This window comes from Ochotona curzoniae, unplaced genomic scaffold (assembly GCF_017591425.1).
Source record: "Ochotona curzoniae isolate NIBS_2020 unplaced genomic scaffold, NIBS_Ocur_1.0 scaffold_2453, whole genome shotgun sequence".
NCBI lineage: Eukaryota > Metazoa > Chordata > Mammalia > Lagomorpha > Ochotonidae > Ochotona > Ochotona curzoniae.
In genome coordinates, this window is record NW_024467094.1 from 22,525,887 (window position 1) to 22,551,339 (window position 25,453).

General features: G+C 57.1%; 1 protein-coding gene across 1 annotated transcript; it reads left to right on the forward strand.

Moving 5' to 3' along the window:
- The first annotated feature begins 5,284 nt into the window (after positions 1-5,284).
- Positions 5,285-24,782, forward strand: CUEDC1 (CUE domain containing 1). The gene is made up of 10 exons (XM_041000575.1): positions 5,285-5,846; positions 10,114-10,241; positions 15,459-15,585; positions 16,173-16,365; positions 17,206-17,289; positions 18,720-18,791; positions 19,429-19,522; positions 20,076-20,134; positions 20,822-20,892; positions 23,403-24,782. The coding sequence occupies exons 1-9, from the start codon at positions 5,499-5,501 to the stop codon at positions 20,887-20,889; spliced, it is 1,173 nt and encodes a 390-aa protein (XP_040856509.1). The 5' UTR covers positions 5,285-5,498; the 3' UTR covers positions 20,890-20,892; positions 23,403-24,782.
- The last annotated feature ends 671 nt before the right edge of the window (positions 24,783-25,453 follow it).

The following is a 25,453-nucleotide window of genomic DNA, read 5'->3' on the forward strand; positions in this document are numbered from 1 at the left end:
TGTCATGGAGAGGAGCTGGTGTGTGTTTGTGTGTGTGTGTGTGTGTGTGTGTGTGTGTGTGTGTGTGTGTGTGTGTGTGTGATCTTCCCTTGGGAGCCTGAGCCCTGCAACACCATCTAGTGGCCTGGCCTGGTGGTGCCACTGGGCTGGGCCCCAAGCACAGGCGGGAAGTGATACTGGTAGGCAGGGAGCTCGCAGGGACAGTGTTGGTTGGTCTGGACAGTTCCAGAAGAGTGATCCCCTAGAGGCACAGCAAAGTGCTGGTTGCTTAGTCCCCACCTCCTCCTGAGACCTCCAGTGCTAACCCCACTTTGTCAAGGCTGAGGTCAGGTCAACCCAAAGAGGGGGGTCGGCCCTCCTGCCCCTGGGAGCTGATACTGGCAGGGCTGCAGGACCAGCCTGCGATTTGTTTGTGTGCCAGTGGCTACAGGCTCTGAGACATGTGCCTGGACCGCCGCAGCCTCGGACACAGCATCTGGCAAGTGGAGCAGTGCTGCACTCCCTTGTACCTGGCAGGTGTGCTGTGAGTGGCTGGCGAGTGGCCAGAGGGGAGGGGCTCTGGGGCCACCTAGCTCCCCTGCCTGCACCTGGATGAGCTAGAACGCAAAGGACTGGGGAGCTGAGTCCAAGCTGGAGTGTCGGGGAGCAGGGGGGGAGGAAGACACAGCAGGAGATGTGGGAGACTTGGGTCAGCCGCCCCAGTTGGGAGTGTACCAGGCCTGTTGGTGGGCAAGGAGCCAGGGTGGGGGTGGGAGAGTGAGGGTCTGTGTGCAGGTGTGTGTGCATGTATGTGTGGTAGGCTTGTTAGACAGGACTGTGGCTGGCCAAAATGGAGCTCTAGGTTGTATTCTGAGGACTTTGGGGAGATCAAGGTTCAGGAGTGGCATAAGGACCGCCTGAGTGGGAGTGAGAGAAACAGGCAGAGCACGCAGGAGAAATCTGGAAGCAGCTGAGGTTATAGCCCTGGGACCAGATCACATTGCCCAGGGGGAGTGTAGAGCTGGGAACCTGGCCAAGGCCTGTGCCCCGGGCACAGGAACCTGTGTCATCCGATACTTAACCACACTCAGAGCACTCAGCCCTCCCACCCCTGGAGGTGCTGTCCTTGCTTTGATAAACAAGGAAGGGGGTTCAGAGAAACAAATCTTGCTCTGGTCTGGTGGACAGGCTCTCTAACCACAGGAGGCCAGGGGGGCTTGATGACCTTGGACAAGGCTGAGTGAGCCACGCCACTGGGGTCAGGTTGCCCACCTCCCGGGCCCGTGGGCAGTGACTCAGGCCTTGGTTTGTGCTTATGCTAGGGGTGGAGTTTGGCATCTTGCCCTTCACTGCGCTGCCAGGATTCCTTTAGCAGGGAGGTGGGGGCTTGGCGGTGGACCTGGCTCCCCGGGACCTGATGGCGGCCAGGTGTAGGGTTTCGGCTTCCTGGTCCTCACATGACCCTTAGCACCAGCTGTGGAGTGCCCTGAGAGAGGCTTGATGGGCTCGGTGTGTTTGCCCACCTCCTCTGTCAGAAGTGGTGGGTCAGGGCTAGCTATCTGGGTTCCCTGCCAGAGCTCAGCAGCTGAGCCCAGGTAGGTGCTGAGCTGGCTCAGGAGCAGAGCCAAGAGCCTCCCTGCAAGCACCCTGGGGTGGCCATGTCCTCTGGCTGTGCCCAGCTCCCGAGCCTGGACCACACGTGACTCTTCGACAGTCCCACAAGCCTCATACAGTGCCTTTTGGCTCTTGGGAAGTAGGTTTTTTATTTTATTTAAAATTTTTTTTGGTCAGTGTTAAGAGACGGAGAGATCTTCTATTGCTGGTTTATTCCTCAGATGGTAGTAACAGCCAAGACTGGGCCAGTCCAAAGCTAGGAACTGGGAACTTCCTCTGTGTCTCCCACGTGGGCGCACGGGCCTGAGCATCTGGGCCATCCCCTGCTGCTGTCCCAGATGTGTTAGCAGGGAGCAGCCAGCTCTTCAACTGGTGCCCACATGGGATGCTGGTATTGCAGCAGTGGCTTTCCCTGCTTCTTTCAAGTTTCTTCCCATTGGTGCAATACCAGTGGTAAAAAGGCAGGCTGGCATGAGTGGCCCTGACGCTAAGGGAAGTCCTCCTGCCCCCAACCACTTGCCATACCTCAGCCCTGGCCTCAGACTCTGCCCTTGATTGTAGGGGGCAGCAGTCCTCTGAGAAGTGGGGGCCGTTACAGCCTTACCTGCTGCTAATTCTAGGCAGCTTGGCTTTGGGTGATGGGGGTGGGGAGGAGGGAGAGAGAGAGATCTTCCATCTGTTGGTTCATTCCCCAAATGACCACAATGGCCAGGTCAAAGCTAAGAATCAAGGAGCTTCCTTCAGGACCCCCATGCAGGTACAAGAGCCTAAGCACTGGAGCCATCCTCTGCTGCTTTCCCAGGTCATAAGCAGGGAGTAGAAACAGAAATGGAGCAGCCAGGACATGAACTCGTGCCCATATGGGATGCTGGCATCACAGGCAGAGGTTTAGTGTTCTATGCCACTGTGCTGGCCCCTAAGTGACATTTTTTGTGAATCCAATTCTGCATCTGCAAGTCATCATCTTTGGCCACTATCTCCTCATCCCAGAAGCCACCTTCTGACACAGAAGTCTCAGCTTTGCTGTGTCCCAGGCACCTGTCTTCTAGTCTGGGGTCTTGGGCTGCTCATCTTTAACGGGGAACAGCACAAGTGGCCGGGTTAACACTCTCGGTCGCCTACACATCACAGCATGCACATAGAATGACACTGTTCAGGACCGCACTGGGATCGGTGGAAGAGGCTCCGTGGGCTGTGGTGCCCCGGGCTGTCCTAGCCAGCCCAGCCTCCTCTGGGACTGCAAGGATCAGTATCTCCTCCCCATAGGAATGCCAAGGTTTGGCATCCTGATGCTGGGAGGAACCCCCTGCCCAGCCCCGTGGGGAGCTGCTTGGCCCAGTGCTCTTGGCTCTCCTCCAACCATGCTGAGTGTTGGTTCCCTTCCTTGGCACTGATGCCCCAGGAGCAATGGGCGTGGCCAAGGCACAGATTCCAACGAGGACTGGAGGTGTGAAGGAGGTCCCTGAAGTGGGCCATGGCTAAACATGGTCATACTGGGGTTTGAATCACTGCCTGCTGCTTATGGGTAGCCAGGGTGCAGGTGTGCTAGGGGCATGATTCACAAGGAGAATGACTGGGGCTGCCTTCCTTCTGCCCTCACTGTGGCAGGTGAGGTCCCAGTTTCATTTCTGGGCATTTGCCTTTGGCACAGTGAGAGCGGAGTCCTCTGCCACTCATACTAAATTGCTGGCGAGGTCGGGGACATGGGCCTTGCCACAGGCACTGACCCTTATGTGGGATGACACCAGGGCATGTCCTTAGTCACCAGGACAGAGCCCCTGAAGGGAGGGGGCTTGTGTAGAGCCAGGGCAGCATGCTCCGACCTTCTGCAGTGTCCAGGTTAGGTGTCACACTTGGCTGCCTCTCTGTGTTCCTTCTCATTACAAACAGCTTAAACCCATCATTTGAGGTCACACCTCTGTGTTTCCTCATGGAATGGCTTTGGTCTCTGTGTTGTGTCTTTATCTGGGAGTATGGGGGCAGAGGGAGTTGGATAACACAACCTGCTTTCCCTGGTCAGCAGGCTACCCCAGGCGGTAGCGGAGAGGAAGTGAGTTTCTATGTTGTGACATGTGCAGGAGGCTACCGCAGCAAGCTGCAGAGAAGGTGTGTGATTTGATCACTCGTCAGGACAGTGAAGGCTCACATGCAGGGCAGCACACGCCAAGTGTGGAGATGTGGACACAGCGCATGTCAGCTCTTTCTCAGGGACAGGGGGTGTTTGGTTCTAGAACGTCAGCATCCACCTGGTGCATGGAGCTTGTGTGCATCTGATTTTCTGTTCTCAGACATATCTGTGTCTCTGGGATTGGACAGGTCCCCGGAAGACCCCAGGAGAGGAACTCTTGGCCATTCCTACCTCCTGCTTCCTCAGTATGGTGGCACCTGAAGCCCCAGGGGAGGGGGAAGATGGGGCCCTGGTTCATGGTGAAGGGCCTGGCCCAAAAGCACCGAGGTAGCCACTGGCAGCCACGTGGGGCCGGGCAGTTTGCACCAGTGTTTCTGTGTCAGTTGCTAAGGTAGTAGCCCCAGGTACTAGAAGAGGGAAATAGGCTTGCACCTGTTTTTTGTCAAACTGAAAAAAAAAAAGATTTTTGTCTACTGCAAAAGACCTTGAAAATACAGCTGCCAGGCCTGGCGCAATGGCCTAGTGGCAACTAAAGTCCTCGCCTTGAACACGCTGGGATCCCATATGGGTGCCAGTTCTAGTCCCAGCAGCTCTACTTCCCATCCAAGTACTTGGGCTGTCTTCCTCTGCTTTCCCAGGAGCATGAGCAGGGAGCTGGACTGGAAACAGAGCAGCTTAATGCACAGCAGTACAAGGTCGGCCCTAGATAAATGCAGCCTTGACAGTGATTTAATTTCTGACTCTAAGTGTGTGATGTGGCCTTCTGTTGCAGATGAAGGCCCTGATTGTAGCTGACTGTTCAGGTACACTGTGTTGGCCCTGGAAGCCAAGGCCAGCTTGCTTGGGGCAGGGGAACTGGCACTGGTGTCAATGAGAATGGGATGTAAGTTGTATGTGATTCCTCAGGATGGCTTTAAAAAGAAACTTCTGTGTGTTTAAAAGAATTTTTTTTTAAATATGGAAGGATGCTTAGTATTTTATGAAAATAAATATGTGTCTGGTATAAATAAAATATGTCTGCTTGACGCTTTGCAAAGAAGGGGCTGCTGGGGCCTGGCAAGCAGGCACCAGTGGTGGGAGCTGGGCATCCATGGGACAGCTGTGGACTTTGTCCACTTCAGCTGGAAGCTTCTAGAGGCACCAGGGACTCCTCAGCCCAGCCACCCCCTCACCAACCACCTCATCTCCCCCAGATCTGTACATGGCTGGGGCTTTGATGTTGGTGCTGTGATACAAGAAGATGAGGAAAGTGGGACTGGGTGGAGCTGGTGACTAGGAAGCCAGGGCATCTGTCCAGATTCCCTCCTGGCCAATCAGGCTTTCAGGGGTCCCTGGCAGTATGTGGAGTGGCTGAGAGCAGTGGCTCTTGGGTTCAAATCCCAGCACGCTCTGGCTCACCATGGCTGTTAGGTTGTTCAGCTCCTGGTGGAGGGTATCTAGCAGGTACCTCCAGCAGGTATAGCTAGGGAATCTAGCAGGACTGCTCCCCACGACACCATTTCTGTTCCTTTGCCTCCAACTCCATCTCCCTTGGTTGCAGGTGGGACGTGCAGTCCGTGCAATTGTCCACGATGGCCCTGCAGTGTGGATGACCAGCCCAGTCCAGGCCCTCACCTCAATGGCCCCTTGAGGCTCTACGCCCTTAATCTCCTGAACCACAGCCCCTGGTCCCATTCAAGCCTGGCAGTCCGGTAGGAGTGAGCAGTCCAAGTCCGTGGAGCAAGCAAGCGGAAGGGGCCTCAGGAACTCTGGAAACATTCTCCAACAACTCGGCAAAATGACCAGCCTGTTCCGGCGGAGCAGCAGTGGCGGCAGCGCCGGTGGTGGTGGCAGCGGGGCTGGAGCACGTGGGGGTGGGGGAGGCCCTGCAGCCTCCGCCGCTGCCCCGCAGGAACTCAACAACAGCCGGCCGGCCCGCCAGGTGCGCCGCCTAGAGTTCAACCAGGCCATGGACGACTTCAAGACCATGTTCCCCAATATGGATTATGACATCATCGAGTGCGTGCTGCGTGCCAACAGCGGTGCAGTGGATGCCACCATCGACCAGCTGCTGCAGATGAACCTGGAGGGAGGCGGCAGCACCTGTGACGACAGCTCAGACTCGGAGGATAGCATCCCTGCGGAGGTAGGGCTCCAGGGTTATGCTCCTGCCAGGTTCCAACCCCAAGTAGCCCTCCTTCCCTTTTAGCCCATAAGTCAATGGCCTTTTATAGGCAGAAATCCACACTTCCACTTGGGGGCGTGCCAGACCCTGAGCAGGGGCCATCAGGATCAGGGTGCTTGTCAACAGTGTAAGCCCCTGGGAGAGTGCACCTTGGTCAGAGGAGACACAGCTCACAGTCCAGGGAGGACTGGAGCACAAGCCAGGCCAACGGGTCCAAGAGTCAGGATGTGGGGTGGGAGAGATAGTGGGAGCAGTGGAGTGGAAGGCTGGCGTGATGGGAGAAGCTGAGGAAAGGGCTGGCCTGAGGAGGTGGGGGCAGCAAGGGGACAGGTTCAAGGGGAGGCACTCAGCAGGGCAAAGACCCCACTAGAGAGCACAGGAGCAGGATGGGGTCCCTACAGGACAGGGGTCCCAGCTGGGGAGCCATACCCTAGGACTTGCCAACTAAATCTTGCTGATCTTAAGAAGCAGCAGGAAGGTGGGTCCAGGCAGTCCTGCTCTGGGTCCATGCAGTGATGCCGTGGGGAATGGAGACTGGCTCACTTCTGGCAGCACCCAGCCCTCCTCAGTGCCCTCTGGGGTTCAGTGCACACCTGCCTGCCTCCCCAGTCTCTGAAGAACCTGGGGTGCCTGGTGCCAGTGGGTTGGGACAAGTGCATGGCCCTGATCCATAGGGCCATTCTAAGTGATCTCTTTTTAAATGTTCTGTTGATGTATGTTCTTTATTTGAAAGGCAGACAGAGAGAAAGGCACACATACACACAGAATCAGGTCTTCTCATCCTCTGGTTCACACCCCTGAAACCTGCAGCAGCCAGGGCTGGGCCTGACTGAAGGATAGCGGCCACCTGCAGGGCCATGCCGAGGTCATCTCGGGGTCTAGGTTCCTCACAGGAGGTGAGGACAGTAGTTAAGCCACTACATGGAGTGTGCAAGGATTTGAAGAGATGAGGGGTAGAGGCAGGTACTTGGCTTTGTGGTTAAGATGCCTGCACCCTGCATCTGAGCCCTGCTCTGGATCTCAGCTTCCTGTTTGTGTGCACCCTGGGAGGCAGCAGGATTCGGCTTGAGGAATTCGCTGGGTCCCTGCCACTCATGTGGGAGACCTGAATTTGAATCTTGGTTTCTGATTGTGGCCTGGTCTGGATTAACTTGGTGGGTAGGGGCGGTGGAGCAGGGAGAAGGGAGGAGAGAGAGAGGGTTAGTTTGCAGATGAGTGTTTAGGGTGAGAGCTGCCCATGTGAGAGGTGTCTGCAGACTCGGTCCCTCCTGTGGTATGGTTTGAGCCCCCTACCTCCCCATGGCCCTATGAATCTGGTGGGAGCACTCTGCATGCCCTCCACTCCTGCTCAGACCCCTGCTCTCCCCGTGGAGCCCCTGCTCAGCACCCTGTGCACCCCACGGTTCTCTTCCCAGCCCCCGGCTTGGAGCACTGCCTGTCCTGGAGGCGGGCGGTCCTGAGCCAGCAAAAAGTGCTTCAGAAAATTTATGAGCAGCAGCTGCACTGACAATAACTGCTGACTGGAGAAAGCCCCCTCTGCGGGGCTGATGGATGGCGGGCAGGCCCGAGGGGTGTCCTGGCTGCAGAGAAATAGCTCCTGTCACATCAATGGCCTAGGCCCTGCCCTCCCTCCACCGGCCGCCCACCCCTCCAGCACTTGGCAGGCATCCATCACCCACGGCACGTTAAGCTGGGAGGCAACTGCCTTGAACACTTCAGCACCTTTAGAAACAACCTCCTACTGTTGCTGCTGGTGGGGGAGGGACTGTGGGGCAAAGGGGTCCTCTCTCTCACACTTGGAATCTGTCTTCCTCGAGCTGGCCTGGCCAGCTGTTGGTCGGGCCTCACGGCCTCCGTGTCTCCCTACTCCTCTCCCAGAGCCTCTGAGGGTCTGCTATTGCAGCCCCAAGAGCTGCCTGGCCTCCTCCTCCTAGCATGGCCAGGGGGCCTGAACTCACCGAGGCTGGGGGCGGTCTGTGCAGTGGCAGCAACGCTGCATTGGGTTGAAGTCCTGGGGAGCCTCCTTCTGGGCCTGGACAGAGCTCTCCTCATCTTAGGCAGAGCATCCTTGGTGTGAATCAGCCAAGTCCTGAGCTGGCCACCATGGCCCTAGGGCCCCAGCACAGCTCTGAGCAGAGGGATGGGGTATGGGGAGAGGCTGTGTACGGAAGTGGCTGCTACAAGCTCTTGGTGTGCCAGAGGTGGCCGAGCCGCTGTTCTGTGCAAGCACCAGACTCCGCTGTGCACAGGAGCCAAGGGCAGTGTCCTCTCTGTGATTTCCTTCCTTTTTAGCAAAGCTCTTACTTATTTGAAAGGCTGAGGGTGACACAGAGGGAGACAGACATGTTCCATCTTCTGATTCACTCCCCAAATAGCTGCAACAGCTAGGGCTGGGATAGGCCACAGCCAGCAGTCTCCAACTAGGCCTCCCACTGGGCCATCCCTCCCAGGGGGCATGTCAGCGGGAGGAGGGTGGGCAGTTGAGGAGCCATGACTTGCACCTGGGCACTCTGTGATGTGGGATGCAGGTACACCAAACAGGACATCTTACAGAGCCAAACGCCCGCCCAACTGTTTTTCCCTCTGTGGAAACTCAGGGCTAGGAGAGTAGGGCAGTGGCCTGCCAAGCAGCTGCATTCTTCTTTTCTTCAAAAGCATCTGTTTAAATACTTTCCGCCTCAGAGGAAAGAACGTCAGTGCATTCCAGGGCGGGAGGCCTCCTTGGATCGGGCTGGCTGCGTGTACAGAGTACCTCTACAGCTGTGTGTGTGTGTGTGTGTGTGTGTGTGTGTGTGTGTGTGTGTGTGTGCGCAGCCTGTGCAATGTGCACCGGCCCTCCTGCACCATATCCCTGCAAGACCCTGTTTGGTCTCAGAGCAGATGTGTGCCAATCAATGCTGCCTGGGCCAGCCTGTACTTCCACAGCCAGATGTAGAGAGAAGTGGTTTTAGAGGTGACTTTTACAAACTTCACAGGGGTGACATGGGGGTCTGATTCACAGCCTTGGCACCCCTTCTTGTGTTCTACGGGCTTGAAGGAAATGGGGACAGAGTGGCAAGGCAGGCAGCATGGGCTCCTCAGGTAGGGTCTGCCTGCAGACGGCCCTCTGGGGAAGGGTTCAGGTCAGGCCATGTAGCAGGAACCCCAGACTTGGCTTCCACCCACCCCGTTCTCTCCTGGCTCCTGGATGTGGTGAGGAGTCCAGGAGGAACTCCCTGGCACCTCTTGGTCCTGAAAATACAGCTGAGAAGTGCAGATTTTGCGCCTGCAGGGGAGGCCCTTGCTGCCAAATTGTGGTTCAAGGAGACTCCATTCCAGAGTCAGTGCGGCTTCTGCATGTTGCTGAGCTTGGGCTCGGTTTCCTCATCTGTGAAATGGAGGTAATGGTCCATGTCCTACCTGGCTAGGTTGGCTGAGGTTAAGGTGAGATCATTGATGTGGAAGTGCTTAGAGAGGCAATGAATGATGTTACCACTCCAGAGTTGGCTGGGCATGGAAGAGGGCACAGTCTCCCTGAGTATGTGGCCCTGAGTATGAAGTTCCAGGGTGACTGTGCCCCAGTACTAGCACCCAGGTCAGGAAGCAGCCTGGGGCTGCTGTCCTGCCACAGAGGGGTCAGCCATTGTCCGTGACACCAGCATCTCACATGAGAGTTGATCCAAGTCTTGGCTGCTCTGCGTCCATCCATCCAGCACCCTGCCAATGCACGTGGGAAAGCAGTGGAGGATGGTCCAAATGCTTGGGCCCCTGCACCCAGACCAGAGGAAGCTCCTGGTTCCTGGTTTCAGATCAGCCCAGCTCTAGCCATTGTAGCCATTTGGGAAGGGAACCAGTGGACAGATCTCTCTCTCTCTCTCTCTGTTTTCCCTTCTCTCTTTCTATAAATCTGCCTTTTAAGTAAAAATAAATAGATTTTTAAAAAAAGAAACAAATCATATCAGCAGACCCTAGGATCTCCAGGAGCCCCTGTTGTCCTGACCCATCCCATAGATGCTGCTAGGAACATTCTTTTGGGATCACATTCATTTCTGTCTGCTGAGTGTGCTGGGGTGGTCAGCTGGGAAGAGCCCCAGTAGCTGATGGGGGACAGCAGCATATCTGTCCCCACTTCCCTGGCACTATATCCTTCCCATGGTACACACCCTCACCCACACCTGGTTTGGTCTGCATGCTGTTTCAATTCAAGGAAGGGTGATTAATCTTTCTTTCCTTGTTGTCTCCAATTTAGATCTTGGAAAGGACGTTGGAACCCGATAGCTCGGATGAAGAGCCCCCACCTGTGTACTCCCCGCCAGCCTACCACATGCACATGTTCGACCGGCCTTACCCCATGGCTCCCCCAACCCCACCTCCCCGGTGAGAATCCCTGGGGGGTTCAGAGTGCAGCGTGACAGGGCAGGGGGCCAGGAAACTTGTGTCACAGGGCACACCCTCGGGGTTCAGCCTCTGATTTCTGTTATAATCGATGCAAGTGTCAGACTGATGACGAATGTGTGACATGTCGTCTGCGAAGACCACAGCAAGCATTACTACCGACTCACCAGGCTCTGAGTTAAGAAAGAGCTTCAGGATTCTCTTTTTTTTTTAAACATCTTTTTTTTTTTTAAATAAGATTTTAAAATTTTTATTAGAAAGGCAGATAAATAGGAGAGACAGAAAGAAAGATCTTCCCCAAGCGGCTGCAACCGCTGGTGCTATGCCAGTCCGAAGCCAGGAGCCTCTTCTGGGTGTCCCACGTAGGTGCAGGGTCCCAAGGTTTTGGTCTGTCCTCGACTGCTTTCCCAGGCCACAAGCAGGAAGCTAGATGGGAAATGGAGCTGCCCGGATTAGAACTGGCACCCATATGGATTTCTGGCATATTCAAGGCGAGGACTTTAACTGCTACGCTATCACACCTGGCCCGAACTTCAGGATTCTCAACACAGCACTCCCAATCAGAGTAGTCAATGGGGTGGTGGTGGTGGGATTTTTTTTTTTTTTCCTGATTTAAGAAGAAGAACGAGGGCATTCACATCCACTGGTTCATTCCTCAATTGCCTGCAAGGCTTAGCCTGGGCCAACACTGGGAGGTGGGAGCTCAATTCCAACTCCCGTTTGGGTGGGTGGCAGGAACGCGATCACTTGAGCCATCACCTGCTTCCTTCCAAGGTGTACATTAGCAGGGAGCTGGAGTTCACATCTAGACCCTGTGGCATGGGATGGGAGTGTTGTAACCACTAGAGCGAACACTCATTCCCCAGGACGGACGTTCTTAAGCCTTGGGAGCAGGACTCTGTCTGGGGTAGGCTGAAGGCAGGACTGCGAAGTCCCTGGAGACTTCTTTCAGGTTAGGGACTCTTAATTTGGAAGCTTAAGATGTACCTGGCTGCTGGTAGGGTCTCAAGGATCTCTGGGGTGTTTCTCTGGGCTCCCCGTTTTTGGGGTCCCTGCTAGAGCCTAGATTTTCCCTTTTGCCTTGGAGCCACTGCTTCTTAGACTCAGGCCTGGGATGGCTTAGTTGAGGGTCTGGGGGATACAACAGAGGGCTCCGGAAGATATTCCCCCTGGGGAGCTCAGAAGCCTCAGAATGAGCTGGAAATACCAGCTACCATTTCCTCCAAACCCTGCCTACCCCAGCAGCTGATGGCATCTGTACTGCCACACTGGTTGCCACACTGAATGCCCCTCACAACTTTGGGGGACCCTGCTGGGGTCATTCCTACTTCACAGATGGGCACCTGAGCCCAAGAGGCTGGACTCACATCCTGGCCATTCTGACATCAAGACTGATGGCTGTTGGCAGCTGTGTCCACTCAGCTCCCCAAGGAGGGGCAAGGCGATTCTGTGGTTGCAGCTTGAGGAGCTAGGAGCCCCTGAAAACCATGGGGTGGGGACAGAGTGAGAGTCTTCACACCAGGGCACAGATGCCAGGCTGACGTGGGGTGGGATGGCAGGGAGTTTGTTGCGGGTGGGGGTTTAAAGCATGGGCGAGACCAGCAGCCTGGGAGTAGGTTCGGAATAGTAGAGTAAATGATTTTCCTTTGATTGTATTTTATTTGATCTGAATGGCCAAGAGATTCCGAGAGATGGATTTTCTATCCACTGGTTTCTCCCCAAGATGCTTGCCACAGCTGGGGCTGGGCCAGGCCCAAGCCCACAGCCAGGAACTCAGTTCAGATCTCTCACATGGGTGGCAGGAACCAACGACTTGAACCATCACCTGTTCCTCCCTGGGTGTACACTAACAGGAAACAGAATTGAAAGTGGGACTGCGTATTTTTCAAAAGGTAAAACTGGGGCTATAGAAAGTACAAGTCTGGAATGGAAGTCCTGCCCCTCCCTCTTCCTCTGCCCTGGCTGGGTGTTCAGCCTGCTGTGAGTGGAAAGGACTAGGGGACAAGGGTTGTGTAGCCTAGTGGTGGGAGCTCCTCTTGGCAGGGCACGGAAAGAACCTCAAGCACTAGACCAAGTCCTAGGAGGCTTCAATGAGATCCTATAGACGTGTGATGAGTTACTGCTTGGGTCTGGGGTTTGGGGACTGGATCCGAGCAAGTGAAGGTCCTGCAGGGCCCCACCACTCCCTTCAACTGCCTGACTCCTGATGTGTTAGTTCTGCTGTGTGATCTTTGGCTTATTAATTGACCTCTCTGAACTCGGTCTGCCTCATCTGTGAGCTGGGAATATGTGCTGACTTCCGCCTAAATTCTGAACAATGTGTTGAGCATGGAGCACCATGCCACATGTGGACCAGCCCAGCAAGGAATGCCCTTCTGCTGCTTCCTGCCCCCTCCCTCCTGAAGCTGCCTTGGCCGGCCTCTGGGTCCAGCTCAGATGGCCTGCTGGCCAGAGTTCAGGAGAAGCCCAGTCCATGCCCTCCATGCCCCTTCGAAGCCCAGCTCTAATCCCTGGGCCACCTCGGGCCTCATTCAAGTCTCTCCACCCAATACATACATGTCCATATTTACCACATCTGTGATGTTACAGGTGCTGACCACGTGTGTGCTGCAGAAAGTACAGCAGTGCCTCGCGTCCCTGCCCCCCTGGGAGGGAGATCAGAGCTGAGGGCTGAGGGCCTAGATGCAGGCTGGGACCCTAGGGACAGATGTGTTGTGACATTGGGTAAGTCAATCTTGCGAAGATTCCCAAGAGGAGCTTCCTTTGCAGAAGGAGGTGTATGGGGCTTATCCTCCGGAGGCTCCGCCTTGAATTTGGGGCAGTCCCGTTAGCCTCGCATCCGGGAAGGATGGGTGAGGAGGCAGACAAGGAAGCTGGGAGGAAATAAATAGCACCCTGCTAGAGATGCCTGTGTCAGGCCAAGCCCCCAAGGGGTCTGAGACTGCCACTGGGCCCACCTGGGTGGCTGCCACAATCAGATCAAGTCTCACCCTAACCTGTCACCCATTAGCATTAATTCATTAACTGTGAAACGTGAGACTGTGGGGGCTATGTGTGCATGAATTCTGGGAGCCAAGTCTCCTTCAATGCAGAATAGATCTGGAGAGAGACGTCCCAGTGGGTGGGCAGAGCAAACAGCAGGTGCCAAGGCCAGGGGCAGGAAAGGGGCAGCTATGGGGAACTCCTGGGAAGGCCAGCTGGTCACAGCGAGGGTGGCTGGGGACCCTCTCAGGCACTTTCCAGGGGCTCCAGCAGAAGAGGGGTGTGCTTGGGCTGCTGTGGAAGAGCTGAGGGAACAAAGAGGCCACTTGGGCCCCTTCCTGCCACTGCCAGCCCCTGGTGTGCCTGAGGGACCGTAGATGGGGCAGAGTTGGGGAGGTTGGCATTGCATTAGCGGGACACAGAGAGGCAGGTCCAGCTCAGGAGCTGGGTGCCCCAGGCCTGGGACACGACCTCACCCCTCCTCGGCCTTAGCGTCCAGTCTGTTGGTCTGGCCAGCTCCTACCCAGCTCTGCTGGGACGTGGCTTTCTGATTTTGGAGCTCCTCCCCCAGGGCCGGCTCTTGTTGCCATCTGCCTGGAAGCAGGGGTCTCTGCAACCCAGGGGAACCCTGTGCACAGCCGCCTGCTGTTCTTCCACTGAAATGACAGCCTTGAAAGTGTTTGCTTTGCCTCTCAAAGCTCATTTCTGACATTCCTTTCCAACCGCAGTGGAGTTGCCTAGGCTGCCTGGGAAGGGAGGGCTGGGGGTGGAGGACGGTGGTGCTAGTGGAGGGGACTGCCTTGTGCAGCTGTGGGCTGACCTCATCCCTGCCAGCCCAGGCAAGAGGCCCTTGGGGGCTGGACCTACCCCTCCTCCTCCAGGACCACAGGCTCTGCAGCCAGCCTCCTCCACCTGGCGCCTGCCCCACTGCCAGAAGCAAAGTGGCTGGGAACTCCCTGTGCAATACCGTGACTCCTGCAGCAGTCTCCTGGATGACTCTGTGTGTGTGTGTGTGTTTGGGGGGTGATGTCCCTGTTTCACATGAGGACCCCACAGCAGGAATAAAAGGCTGCCAACAGTACAGAAAGCTGGCCTAGGGGCAAGCGTCCTAGCTTACCATGCCATCTCATGCTCCCACTCAGCCCTCAGCTGTCAGAAGAGTAGGGGAGCCCAGGCTGCTGGGGTGACCTTGTACCCTCTTCCCAAACTCCCCAACCCCATCTGTGGGACTGAGCCTCCCTCCTGCACCCCGCTGCCACCCCTACCTTTCTTCCCTCCCTCCCTCGCACGCCCACCTCTGGCCACCACCAGCAGCCCAAAATAGAAAAGGAAAGGAAGTTATTTCCATCGTCAGCGGCAGCCCGGAAAAGCTCCCCTCCAGTGAGGGGGCGGGCGGGATTCCTGGAGCTGGAGACCAAATCAAAGCCAGGCCTGAGGCCGGCGGGCGGACAGACAGGGGAGTGAGAATGGCCCGAAACACCCGGCTGCCTTCTCAGTGTGTCATTTTCCTGATTCAGCAGAACACGTGTCCTGCGGTTGCCACGCTGCAGGCTACTGAGGAATCCTGGGGAGCTCTGGCCGTGCTCCAGGCTGCCTCAGGCCCCATGGCTGACAGGCAGGGCAGGAGCCCCGGGGTCGAGCCAGGCCATGTGCCTTTGCACCTTCCACCTCTCCTGACCTGCTCTCCCTGGCTGAGGTCAGTTCTACTGCTCCGTTGCCTGGGCAGCCCTTGGACCAAAGAACCCTTCCCAACACACCTCTGAACAGGGATTCCCAACACGTGGGCAGGGAGGTAGCAGTTTGCAGGTGCAGGGTCCTGCCCTGCTGGCTTGTGGCCCAGGGAGAGTTTGGTTTTGCTTTACTCTTCCTAGGGGAGCAAGCCCCCACAATGTTCAGGCAGGTTCGGCTGTGGGCAGCTCTGGCATGCCTGCTCATTCATTTGAAGTACGCCTGGTACTCGGCAGCAGTGAGCTTGTGCTCTGCCAGGTGTAACGGACATGAGCCGGAAGGAATAGGATGCCTGTGTCATGCAAGGAAGCACATGACGGCTGCATCTGATTCCATAGCGTGCACATCAACACTGCCAGCAGACAGCTGGTTCTCTAGGGCTGGGGAGGCTCCAGGAAACCCCAGGCATGATCTAGCATGTCTGGGGACCTGGCATGATGTGTCCAAGACCTGTGACTGGGCCTGACCACTCCCTCCTCATTTCACCAGGACTGATGTGCTAGGCTCTGTACCCCCTTCAAACCAGAAGCGCTACCGGAACTGGAACCCACCACTGCTGGGAAACCTGCCTGATGACTTTCTCCGTATCTTGCCCCAGCAGCTGGACAGTGGTCAGGTACTGGGGCTGCCCCATCTTCCTCTCCCATCTGCTTGTCTGGTATCTCTTTGGCCAGCCACACTTATTCCTTGGTGTTTAGGCCCAGGCTGCTACCTGTGGTTTGTACCCGAAGGTCAATTCCTGCCCAGGCCCAGAAGTTTCACACTCTCCCCAGGGAAGGTGACAGTTCTGGTGGAGCCTGTGGCTGAAGCCAGGCTTCATGCTGGAGGAAGGGAGTAATCTGGACAGCTGGTGGCAGAAGGCCACAGCATTTTCTCTCCTAGATAACTGGCACAGGCCAAGGTGCCCTTGCAGGAGGTGGGCACTCGCCTGGGGAGATCACACCCTGAGGGATCCTTGTGTGGGCTGGTGAGCAGTTTGCAACCTTCTCTGCAGGGCTGTTCTGGCTGTAAGGAAGGGATGCAGTGGTTCAGGGTGGGGAGAGAAGCCTCAGCCCTTGCTGCTTCTGCAGCTAAGACACCTTGACCCTGCTACGGTGGGGCTACCAGGAGGGGTGTGCTTGGGGATCCTGGACAGGACATATATGTACCCAGGGGTGCATGGATATCCAGGTGACACCTGCCCCAAGCTCGTTCTCTCCTTAGGGTAACCTCGCCAGTCCCAAGCCTGCAAGCAGAGAGGGAGGCCCACCTCCTGTGCCCGGGCCTGACTCCCGGGACCAGGAGAGCCGCTGGAAGCAGTACCTGGAGGACGAGAGGATCGCGCTCTTCCTGCAGAATGAGGAGTTTATGAAGGAGCTACAGCGCAACCGTGACTTCCTGCTCGCCTTGGAGAGAGGTGGGCACTGCCTGGCAACGGTGCTGCACCCATCTCCCTTCTCTCGGGGCTAGCAGAGGGATGTGATGTGGGCTCTAGAGGGTACTGAGTTGGAGGTCAGGTGCCAGGCCCATGTGTCCTGGCTCGGGCATGGTCCCCACCAGGTCATCCTGGAGCAGCCCCAGAGGTCTGCCAGCAGGGACCTGGGACATCTGCAACTGCTGCTTCTGCCTCCTTGGAGGGTTATGCACACCAAGGCCCTCTCTGCCCTGCCCCCACACCTGCTCTGTGCCCGGCTTGGGCGTGAATGACAGGGGTGAGTGGATTCAGGCCTCACTTACTCATAGAGCAGACGTATGTGGAGTCCCAGGAATAGGGCGAGAGGTCTGCGGGCACCAGGTTCCTGAGGCTGCCTGTGTAGGACGTGACAGTGGGGTATGGGAGCAGAGCATGGGGCTTGTCCTTAGTGGGAGATGCTGAGCCCTGGCCACCTTGCCTCCTCAGGCTGCGGGTGTGCATGTGTATAATGTGTGTGTGTGTGTGTGTGTGGCTGATATGTGTCAGTGTAGGTAGGAGGCTAGCTGAGAGGGAGGGGGCCTATGCAGGGGTGCTGGAAGCAGAGACGTGCATCCCTTGCATGTGTTAGGTGGACACAGTTGTCTGCCAGACCTGTCTTGTGCTAGCCTTTCGCTTTGCGGGCAGCTGTCAGGATGTAGTTTCTGTATCACTGCCAGCTCTTCAAATGCCCATGGATGTGGGTTCACACAACGCATTGTGTGAGATTCCTACCTTCAACCTCTGGCATGTCAACCTCCATTGGAGCCATAGAGGCCCCTGATGGGAATGTGGTCCTTTTTCCAGATCGATTGAAATACGAGTCCCAGAGATCCAAATCCAACAGTGTGGCCTTGGGAGGTGACCTTGGCTTTCCCTCTTCTGTCCCAGGTAACCTGGCCTTCCTTCAAGAGGACCTGTGGGGCATAGGAGTGCACCCACTGCTTTGCATAATTGTAGTTTCGGGGAAGGGTGAGGACACAAATGGGGGGAGTGGTCCTGAGCTCCTAAGCAGGCTGGGGGGCATGATCTGCCCCTAACCTTCACTCCCCTCTGCTGGGAGTTAAGACTGGGAGAGGGGCTCCACTTAGTGTACCCCGGGGTTCTCACCAGTCCTGGAGCTGCAGGGGTTTCAGAGCTGACATACTTTGGCTGAACTCCCAGGCCGAGTGGGGAGCATTGGCTGCCACAGGATCCACAGCACAGCCTGGCAGGGAATGGAGGTGGGAAGCACTCAGACTTGCTCCCCGCCTTGCAAAAGCCTAGGGTCTTATTAAGAGCTGTGTTCAGAACACGGGTGGAGGTGACCAGCATAGTGGAGCCCAGGCTCGGTGCTCCTGGCAGAGGCGAGGATTAGCGTAGGAAGGGCTCATTGTTCATTCATCCATCCAGGAGCTGGGGAGCATCTGTCAGGTGCAGGCCCTGTCCCTGGGGCCCAGAGGCACTAGGTTACAAGGACTGCCTGAAGGCAGGGCAGGTCCTCTGCTCTGGAGTCCCAACTGTGGAAGAAAAATTGGTTGGACAGTGCTGCTGGGGCTGGGGGAATGGTGTGGGAGCCCCAACTTTACCCTCAACAGCCAGACTCTGTACCCCTCAGAGAAACGCTCAGCTGTTTCTGCCTGGACAAGTCCTCAGGTGGGGCACTGGATCGGGGGACAGAGGAGGGAGGCTTGGTGGGACCCAGCTCCAAGAGAGAAAATTAGGGAGCTGATATGAAGCGACAGGCTTGTGGTTTATGTCCAGCCGAGCTGCATCCGGGAGTTCCCACAGAATCCTCTTGTCTGTGATCCTGAATTAACCAGAGGCCCTGGGATGGATCCCTGCAACTCCACAGGGTCTTAGCAGGCAAGGTAACCTGGGCTTAGCCAAGCTGCAGGTACAGAGCAGGGTATCAGGGGGTACAGGCGCTGAGCCAAGCCAGGGGGACTGGGCCAGCCCCTTTCTCATTCCTGCCCCTTATTTAAGGGATTGAGTACTGTGTGTGGATGAAGTGGCAGAAGAGCTAAGCCTGGGTGGGAGGGACCCTCTGTGATTCTCTGGACAGCCAGGATGCTGGAGGTCCTCTGGCCATTGCCCAGGTGCAGAGAAGCCCTCACCTCCCTGTGGCAGCCAGTGACTTCCCCAGCGGCCACTGGGCTGCTTCTGCATGGAAGCCAGGTGTTCCTGGGAGCCCAGTGCCCTCCTCACTGTCCACTCCTGGTTAGAGAGGGGCCTGCCCTTTGTGTCCTTCCCGCATGAAGAGATGGGACAGCCACCGTGAGGGGCAGCCCGCACACCCTTCCCTTGAGATCCCAGTCCTCAGTAGGGTCTCTTTCTTCCAGGAAACAGCGACACCAACCCCACTGCGTCCGAAGATGCCTTATTCAGGGACAAGTTGAAACACATGGGAAAATGTGAGTGCAGCCAGGGCCGTGAACCCAAATGACATTTTAATCGCCAGCTGGCTCATTTTGCCTCCTGCCTCACTTCCGGCCACAGCTGGGTCTGGATACAAATTAAGTTTTAAATCCTCTCCAGCCAGCTGTCTGCAGGCAAACCCTACATTTTACATTCTCCTTCCCCCAAGGACCACATTCATGTTTCCTGTGGCCCAGGTCTGCCTAAGCCTGCTTTCCATGGGGGACCATGGTCCTCTGGCCACTAAGTCCTGCCAGCCTGGAACAGCCCCCTTCCCCTTCCCCTCCACACCACTGCACAGGACCACAGCTATCCACCCTTTCTTTTCTCAGATTAGTCTTGGAAATCCTGGGACAAACTCTGGAGGCAGCTGGGGGAGGGCTGGGAAGGTGAGGCAAGAGGATCCCCCCTGCACGTAGCAGCTGGGGAGGAGTGCCAGGATGGCATTGCCAGCTGCTGGTGGCCCTGGGGCCTGGCTCACACAGCCTCTGCTGTCCCTGCAGGCAGGCCTGGGATGGCAGCCGAGGTGGCCCCCTACTCTACTCTCTCTCTCTCTCTCTCTCACACACACACACACAGACGCCCAGGGTGCTCTGGCTGTCCAGCCAGGGGCTCACAGTTCTCTGTCCCCAGCCACCCGCAAGAAGCTGTTTGAGATTGCCCGGGCTTTCTCCGAAAAGACCAAGATGAGGAAGTCGAAGAGGAAACACTTGTTGAAGCATCATTCGTATCCTTTCCACCTGGCACTGGCCTGGAGTGGCGGAGCTTGGGGCCCAAGTGGGACACACTGCTCTCCACACTACTTGCTCTCATTGACTGGGCCTTCCCCAGCCGTGGGGCCCAGCCCTGTGGCCCCCATGCCCATTTCCTATTGCTAGTGTTCAGTACCAGCAGCCAGGTGGTCATAGGCAGTGGCTGCTGCTGCCTTGTTTGGTTCTTCATCAAGATCAGCAAACCTTTCCCCCAGTTTCTGCATCTGTACTGACTGCTTGTGCCCCATAGTCCCTTCCAGCTGCAGGAGGGGGCTGTCACACTGTCACTCAGCATCCCCTACCCCCATGGTAGGAGCCGGGCAGCAAGGACAAAGATGCTTCTCCATCCCCAGAGATGGGGGCACAGGGACCCCCAAAGGAGGGAGCTTGGGTGATGGTACTGGGGTGTTGGGGGTTGCAGGTTGGGGTGCTGGTGGAAGCCCCTGAGCTTGGAGGCACAGGACTGAGGGGACCCAGCAATGCTCCCTCCCTCCATTCCGGGGATAGTTTTCCTGAGTGGTCCGGCAGGCTGGGAGCTGCAGCGTCGACAGCCAACCTCCTGGACGACGTGGAGGGCCACGCCTGTGGTGAGGCTGGGCGGGGGAGCTTAAATGTCAGCTTGCTTGTGACTTGGAACCTTTGGAGAGGAGGTTCCAGCTGTGGCATGGGTGGGGCCCAAGCTGACAAGAAGGGAGTACCCAAGCCGTCCAGAATTGGTGGCATTCTCCATCCAGCCCCCTTGTTGCCCCCTCGCTGTTACCCAGAAAGGGCGTTCCTGTTCCACCTGTGCTTCAGTCACCCCCTTGGAGCACATGTAGGGGTGGACTGGGGGTGGGGGTGAGGGGAACTATATCTGAGAACCAGGCTGTGGACAGCTTTATGCCCTGGGCTCCAAGCCCCGGGACCTTTTGGCCTCCAGCCAACCTCTTCCAAAGGCCATTAGGCCACAGAACCCTACCTCAGGGCATAGCAGGTGAACCCTCATCCAGGGCTCTGGGACAACCAGGAGGCAACCAGAAGCAAAGTCTGGAGGGGCCTGGGATGTCAGCTGGAGAGTGCAATTTCCTTGGCCCATTTTATGGATGAGAAAACTGAGTCCTAAAGAAGAAGGGAGCACTTGTCTGTGGTCTCAGCACTAGAAATGGTGTGGGGCCAGCTCCTGGGGGTCCTGCTGTCTCTCATTTGACCTGGAAACTGCCCACCTGGGGACTGGCATGAACCCCATCAAATAAAAGTGGGTGTGGAGGATGAGGCAGCTTTACTCTACTTTTTAGATGAAGATTTCCGGGGAAGGCGGCAGGAGGCACCCAAACTGGAGGGGCTCTTGCGAGAAGGACAGTAAGAGGTAAGGCCTGAGGCCGGGGCTGCCAAGGGGCTGGCCAGGAGTAGAGCCCACCCCACCCCCAACCTCCTACCTTAGTTGTGTCTTCCCGAGGTGCTAAGCTCAGGGAGCGGGGGGAGCCCAGGCCCCAGGCCTCTCCACTTTGTGTCTGTCTATAACAGGGACTTTGGGTTTTGTGTGGGAAAGACTTTTTTATTTGCATCTCTAATTTGATTATTTATTCAGTCGACACTCCTCTCTGCCAAATGCTGGGAGCCGGGAAACAATGAGCTTTTGACCTTGCCGAGCATACAGCGCTGTTGAGAAGGAGCCCAGGACAGACACAGCACTCTGAGAGCATGAGGAGGGGAAAAAAACCCCACAGAGGTGGCCCCAGCCCAGCTGTGCACACACAGAGCCGGCCTCCGCCACAGCCCGATAAGGAAAGGCCGGTCCGCCCCACGCAGCTGTGCGTCTGGCTGTGGCGCTGCTTTTTTTGCTCCGACCCTGAGCAAGCCTGACAGGCGAGGCAGGAAATGTCTGTGACCCCTCCAGCCCTGCCCTCTCCCAGGGAGCTGCTCACCTCCCCACACCCCTGCTGCCCAGGTCCCCACATGCAGCACTGACACCCTTTCTTCCTTTTTATCTCTAAGTAGAAACTTCCCAAGTTGATTTAATTTGAAAGGCAGAAAGAAAAAATTCCCATTTGCTTGTTGGCTCTCCCAGAGGTCCACAATAGCTGGAGCTAAACCAGGTCAGAGCCAGGAACTACAAACTCCATGCAGGTGTTTGGTTCCTGTGAGTGTCCTGGAGTCATTGCTTGCCTTTCTGGTGCACATTAAGGCAGCTGGACTTGGGACCGGAGCCGGGACTCCAACCCAGGCACTCTGCTGCAAGGTACAGGTTTCCCACGCATTGGAAGGCTTCCCTGAGCTGTGGTGGGACTAGATTAATGGCCCTGCTTCGAGACCTGGGATGGGGGGCCAACCTGGCAGGGGGGTGGGGAAGTACCTGGCACCTTTCATCCGGCAGCAGCAGCACAGACGGGGGGGGGGGCGCAAAGAACACGAGCAGAGCGCCCCTCTCCTCTGACTGCCTCCCAGCCCCTACCCACGACCCCCAGGGTCTCCTGGCCCACAGAGTCACAGCCCTGCTCCCCACTTCTGAGAGCCCAGGGCAAGCCGGCCAAGGTTAGCACACACATCTCCTCCCTTCTCCTTCCTGCCAAGCTCCAGAGGCCCCCTGACCTGGAAGCTGGCTTCTCATTTCCCTACAGAGAGCTTTCCACCTTTCCCTTCCCCTCCTCTGCCTCACAGGCCGTGTCCCCCACACCTGCAGAACATGGCATCCTCCCCGTCCCCTGCGGGTGGCATCCCTCCCACTGCAGATGATTCAAGGCTATCGCGTGCCAGCCGCAGGCCTCATCCTCCTGGGCCTCCTGCCAGGGCTCTCTTCCATACACCGTGCCCACGGCCTCCCCTGAGAACGCGCGCGCCCTCGGCGCCCATGGCCCCAGGAATCCTGGGGTGTCTGTCCTCCCTTCTGGGCTCTGTCACTCTGCCCTTGACCCTCTTCAGAGTCCTCCTTCTGCCCATTCCCGGTCTCACGCTGCCCCTGCCACCTCCTGCAGCTCAGCAGGGCTCCCCCAGGGCTTCCCTGCTTCATGCACTGCCCTCCCAGCCCTGGCCAGCAGCAGCTCACCGGAAGACACTCCCCTCCTGTTTCCACATCTCATTCCTCTTTGCACTTTACCCTCAGGGACCCCTGCCCAGGCTCACAGCCCTCACCTCTTGCTTGCCCCTCCTCTGTTCATCCCAGCACCAGGTCCCTGCTCTCTCTATCTATAATAATATAAATTTATTCTTACTCTATTTAGACACAAAAAGGGAAAGAAATATTGTTCCATTCACTGGTTTATTCCCCAAATGCCTTCAAGCTGGGACTGGGCCAGGAACCTGAAATTCGATCCAGGTCTCCCAACGGGTGGGTGGCAGGGACCCAGGTACTTGAGCCATCATCTGCTGCCTCCCGGGGTATGCATTAGCAAGAACGCTGGATCAGAAGTGGAGGAGCAGCGGCTTGAACCAGGCTCTCCAATACAGGTTGTGGGTGCCCCACGCAATGTCTTACCCACTGTACCTGACAACCACCCCTCTGCTGCCCTGTCTTTGGCCTGGTGTCTGAGGTACACTGGGTTCTGTTCCCAGTTTATGTTTCTATCCCTTCAGGTCTCCCTGGGCCAGCTCGTCATATCCAGGAGCACATCACAGAATGGCCTGGGCATGGTACCATCCATCCCAGCTCGCCCCCTAGTCCATCTGCTGTAGCTGGAGTCCCTAGAGTTGAGCCAGGTGGGATGCTTCTAGAAGCCTGTGTGGGAGAGATGAGCCCAGGCCGATCCAGAGAAAGGAGAGCACTTGGTAGCTTCTGCTTAACACTGCCTCCCAGGAGCCCATGGCCAGGGAGGCCCAAGCTCGCTGGGATCCTGTGAAAACAGCAGCAGCAGCGCTTCCCTGCCTTTTTCTCCCTACCAGAGGCTGGCAGCTCCTCTTCTGACCCACTGGGGACACCGGCTGAGGCCGCCGCTGCAGCAGGACACACGGTGCTCGCTGCCCGCTGCCCGAGGCCCTCTGGCTATCAGCGCAGCCACTGCCACTTCCCGCTGGACCCGGCACACTGGAGTCCCAGCCTGTGACTGGAGGAAGGACCTGGAGCCCACTTCCGTAGCCTGGCTTATCCCAGCCAGGAGTGGAAATGGAGGAACCACCCTTTTAAAAAAAGAAAAAAGAAAAAAAAGAACCAGTTCTGGAAGCAGGCCCAGGTTGCAGCTGGCAAGGTCAGGATGACCCACCAGAGGCTCTTTGACTGCCAGACCTTCCTTCCTCCCTGCCTCCCTCCCTGCCTCCCTCCCTGCCTCCCTCCTGCCTTCTCCCTGCCTCCCTCCTGTCTCCCACTTTTCCTGGGGCTCAGGATCAGCCTGATCCCCCACTCCTTACTCCCTTCCATGGCCTCCTGCTTCTTAGCTGGCAGTCTGGGCAACTGCAGGGTCACTTCCTGGAGGAGGGACAGCCTGCCGCCAGGCCATCCTCTGTCTGCCCTGCAGGGATGGACAGGGTGTCCCCTCCCATCCCCGCCCCAGAGCTGCCCAAGTCTTTGGGGAGACCTGGCCTGTTCTGCGGCCACCTAACAGTGGAGGTTCCCAGGGGCAGGCATCCCAGCTGGATGGAGTTGGGTTCTGGAGGGACCCAGCGGAAAGGTACAGGGGCTGCAGAGCCAGTAGAAGGAGCTGGTGGCCTGGGTGTCAGCACCAAGGGCAGCAGGGCCTGCCAGGGGTCCCTTGCCAAGAGCAAGGTCAACAGCAAAGGTGGGCTTCAAGGAAAAACTTGGATTCCAGGTGCACCCACATGCTGTTTGTGGGCTGGGAGGCCGCCCAGTGTCCCTGGCTCCTCCCTCGACTTGGGAACATGTCGACCTTTCTGAGAGTGAGAATGCCTGGGTGGGCATCAAATCTGAAGGCAGTGGGGGCATCCTGGTGGCCTCAGGTGGCTCTGAGGTGACCAGACACGGTGGGGGATGGGGTGGAGGACAAGCACACGGGTTCTTTCTGGGCGCTCCTTGCTCCATGGCCCCACATGGCAAACTGACCAAGTTTGGAAGCATGGCGCTGGCACTGGGCCCCTACAAGTGCCAAGTGGGCCGCCTGTCCCTGATTGTCCCCACCACCCCGAGAGGCTCCCAAGGAGCAGCTTGGGGCTCCTGGTTCTGACCCCTCCCCGTGCCAGGGCCCCACATCTCTCTGTGTGTGAGTGTGTGTGTTGCCTTGTTTTATTATTATTATTTTCCCTCTGATGTGTTTTTTTTTTTCTTGGAACTGTTTCCTAGGAATTCCTGTAATAAAGACTTGCTGTTCTCTTTGTGGCGCTGTGATGTGGCTGGCGGCATGGGTGGCACCCTATTGTCCCCCCTCCTGGCCTGGGACAGGGTTTGGCCTCTGCTGTGTCTGTGGACCTCCTCCTGGTCCGTCCTCAGTAGACAGCTGGGTATCAGCTCCACTCGGGCTCCCTCTGTGCTCCTGCCGCCCACCCCACAGCCTTGCCAATGCCCACCTGCTGGCTCCACACCGCGCCCTTGCCTTGCTGTTAACAAGCAGTTTACTTTTCCTCAGCAAATGAGCAAAGGAAACACCACCACCACCAGGTAGCAGAGCCTGTTGCCAAAGCTCCGGAGAACTCCACACAATAAGCAGAAAGCGTCTGGATTAATGGGGGGGATGTGCAATGAAGGGCTTTGAGACGAGCCCCGTGGCCCTCGGTGTCCCTGTCTCCAGCTTGGCTAGGACACTTCCTGCTGTGCAGAAAGGACACAGGCCATAGAAAGAGAAAGTGATTCCCTTCTCAGAGGGGCAGTGTGCAAGGTGACAAAGCTCTTGAGGCTGAGCCGAAGACCTTGTGGCTTCCAATCGGACATCTTGTTCCTGGGCTCCAGGTCGCCTGGCTGCAGCTGCTCCGCCCTGCGCTGGACACTCTGAGCCCAGTGGCCCCATGCCCTCTCCCTGCCCTCCTTTACAAAGAGGTTCCTGAGTTCC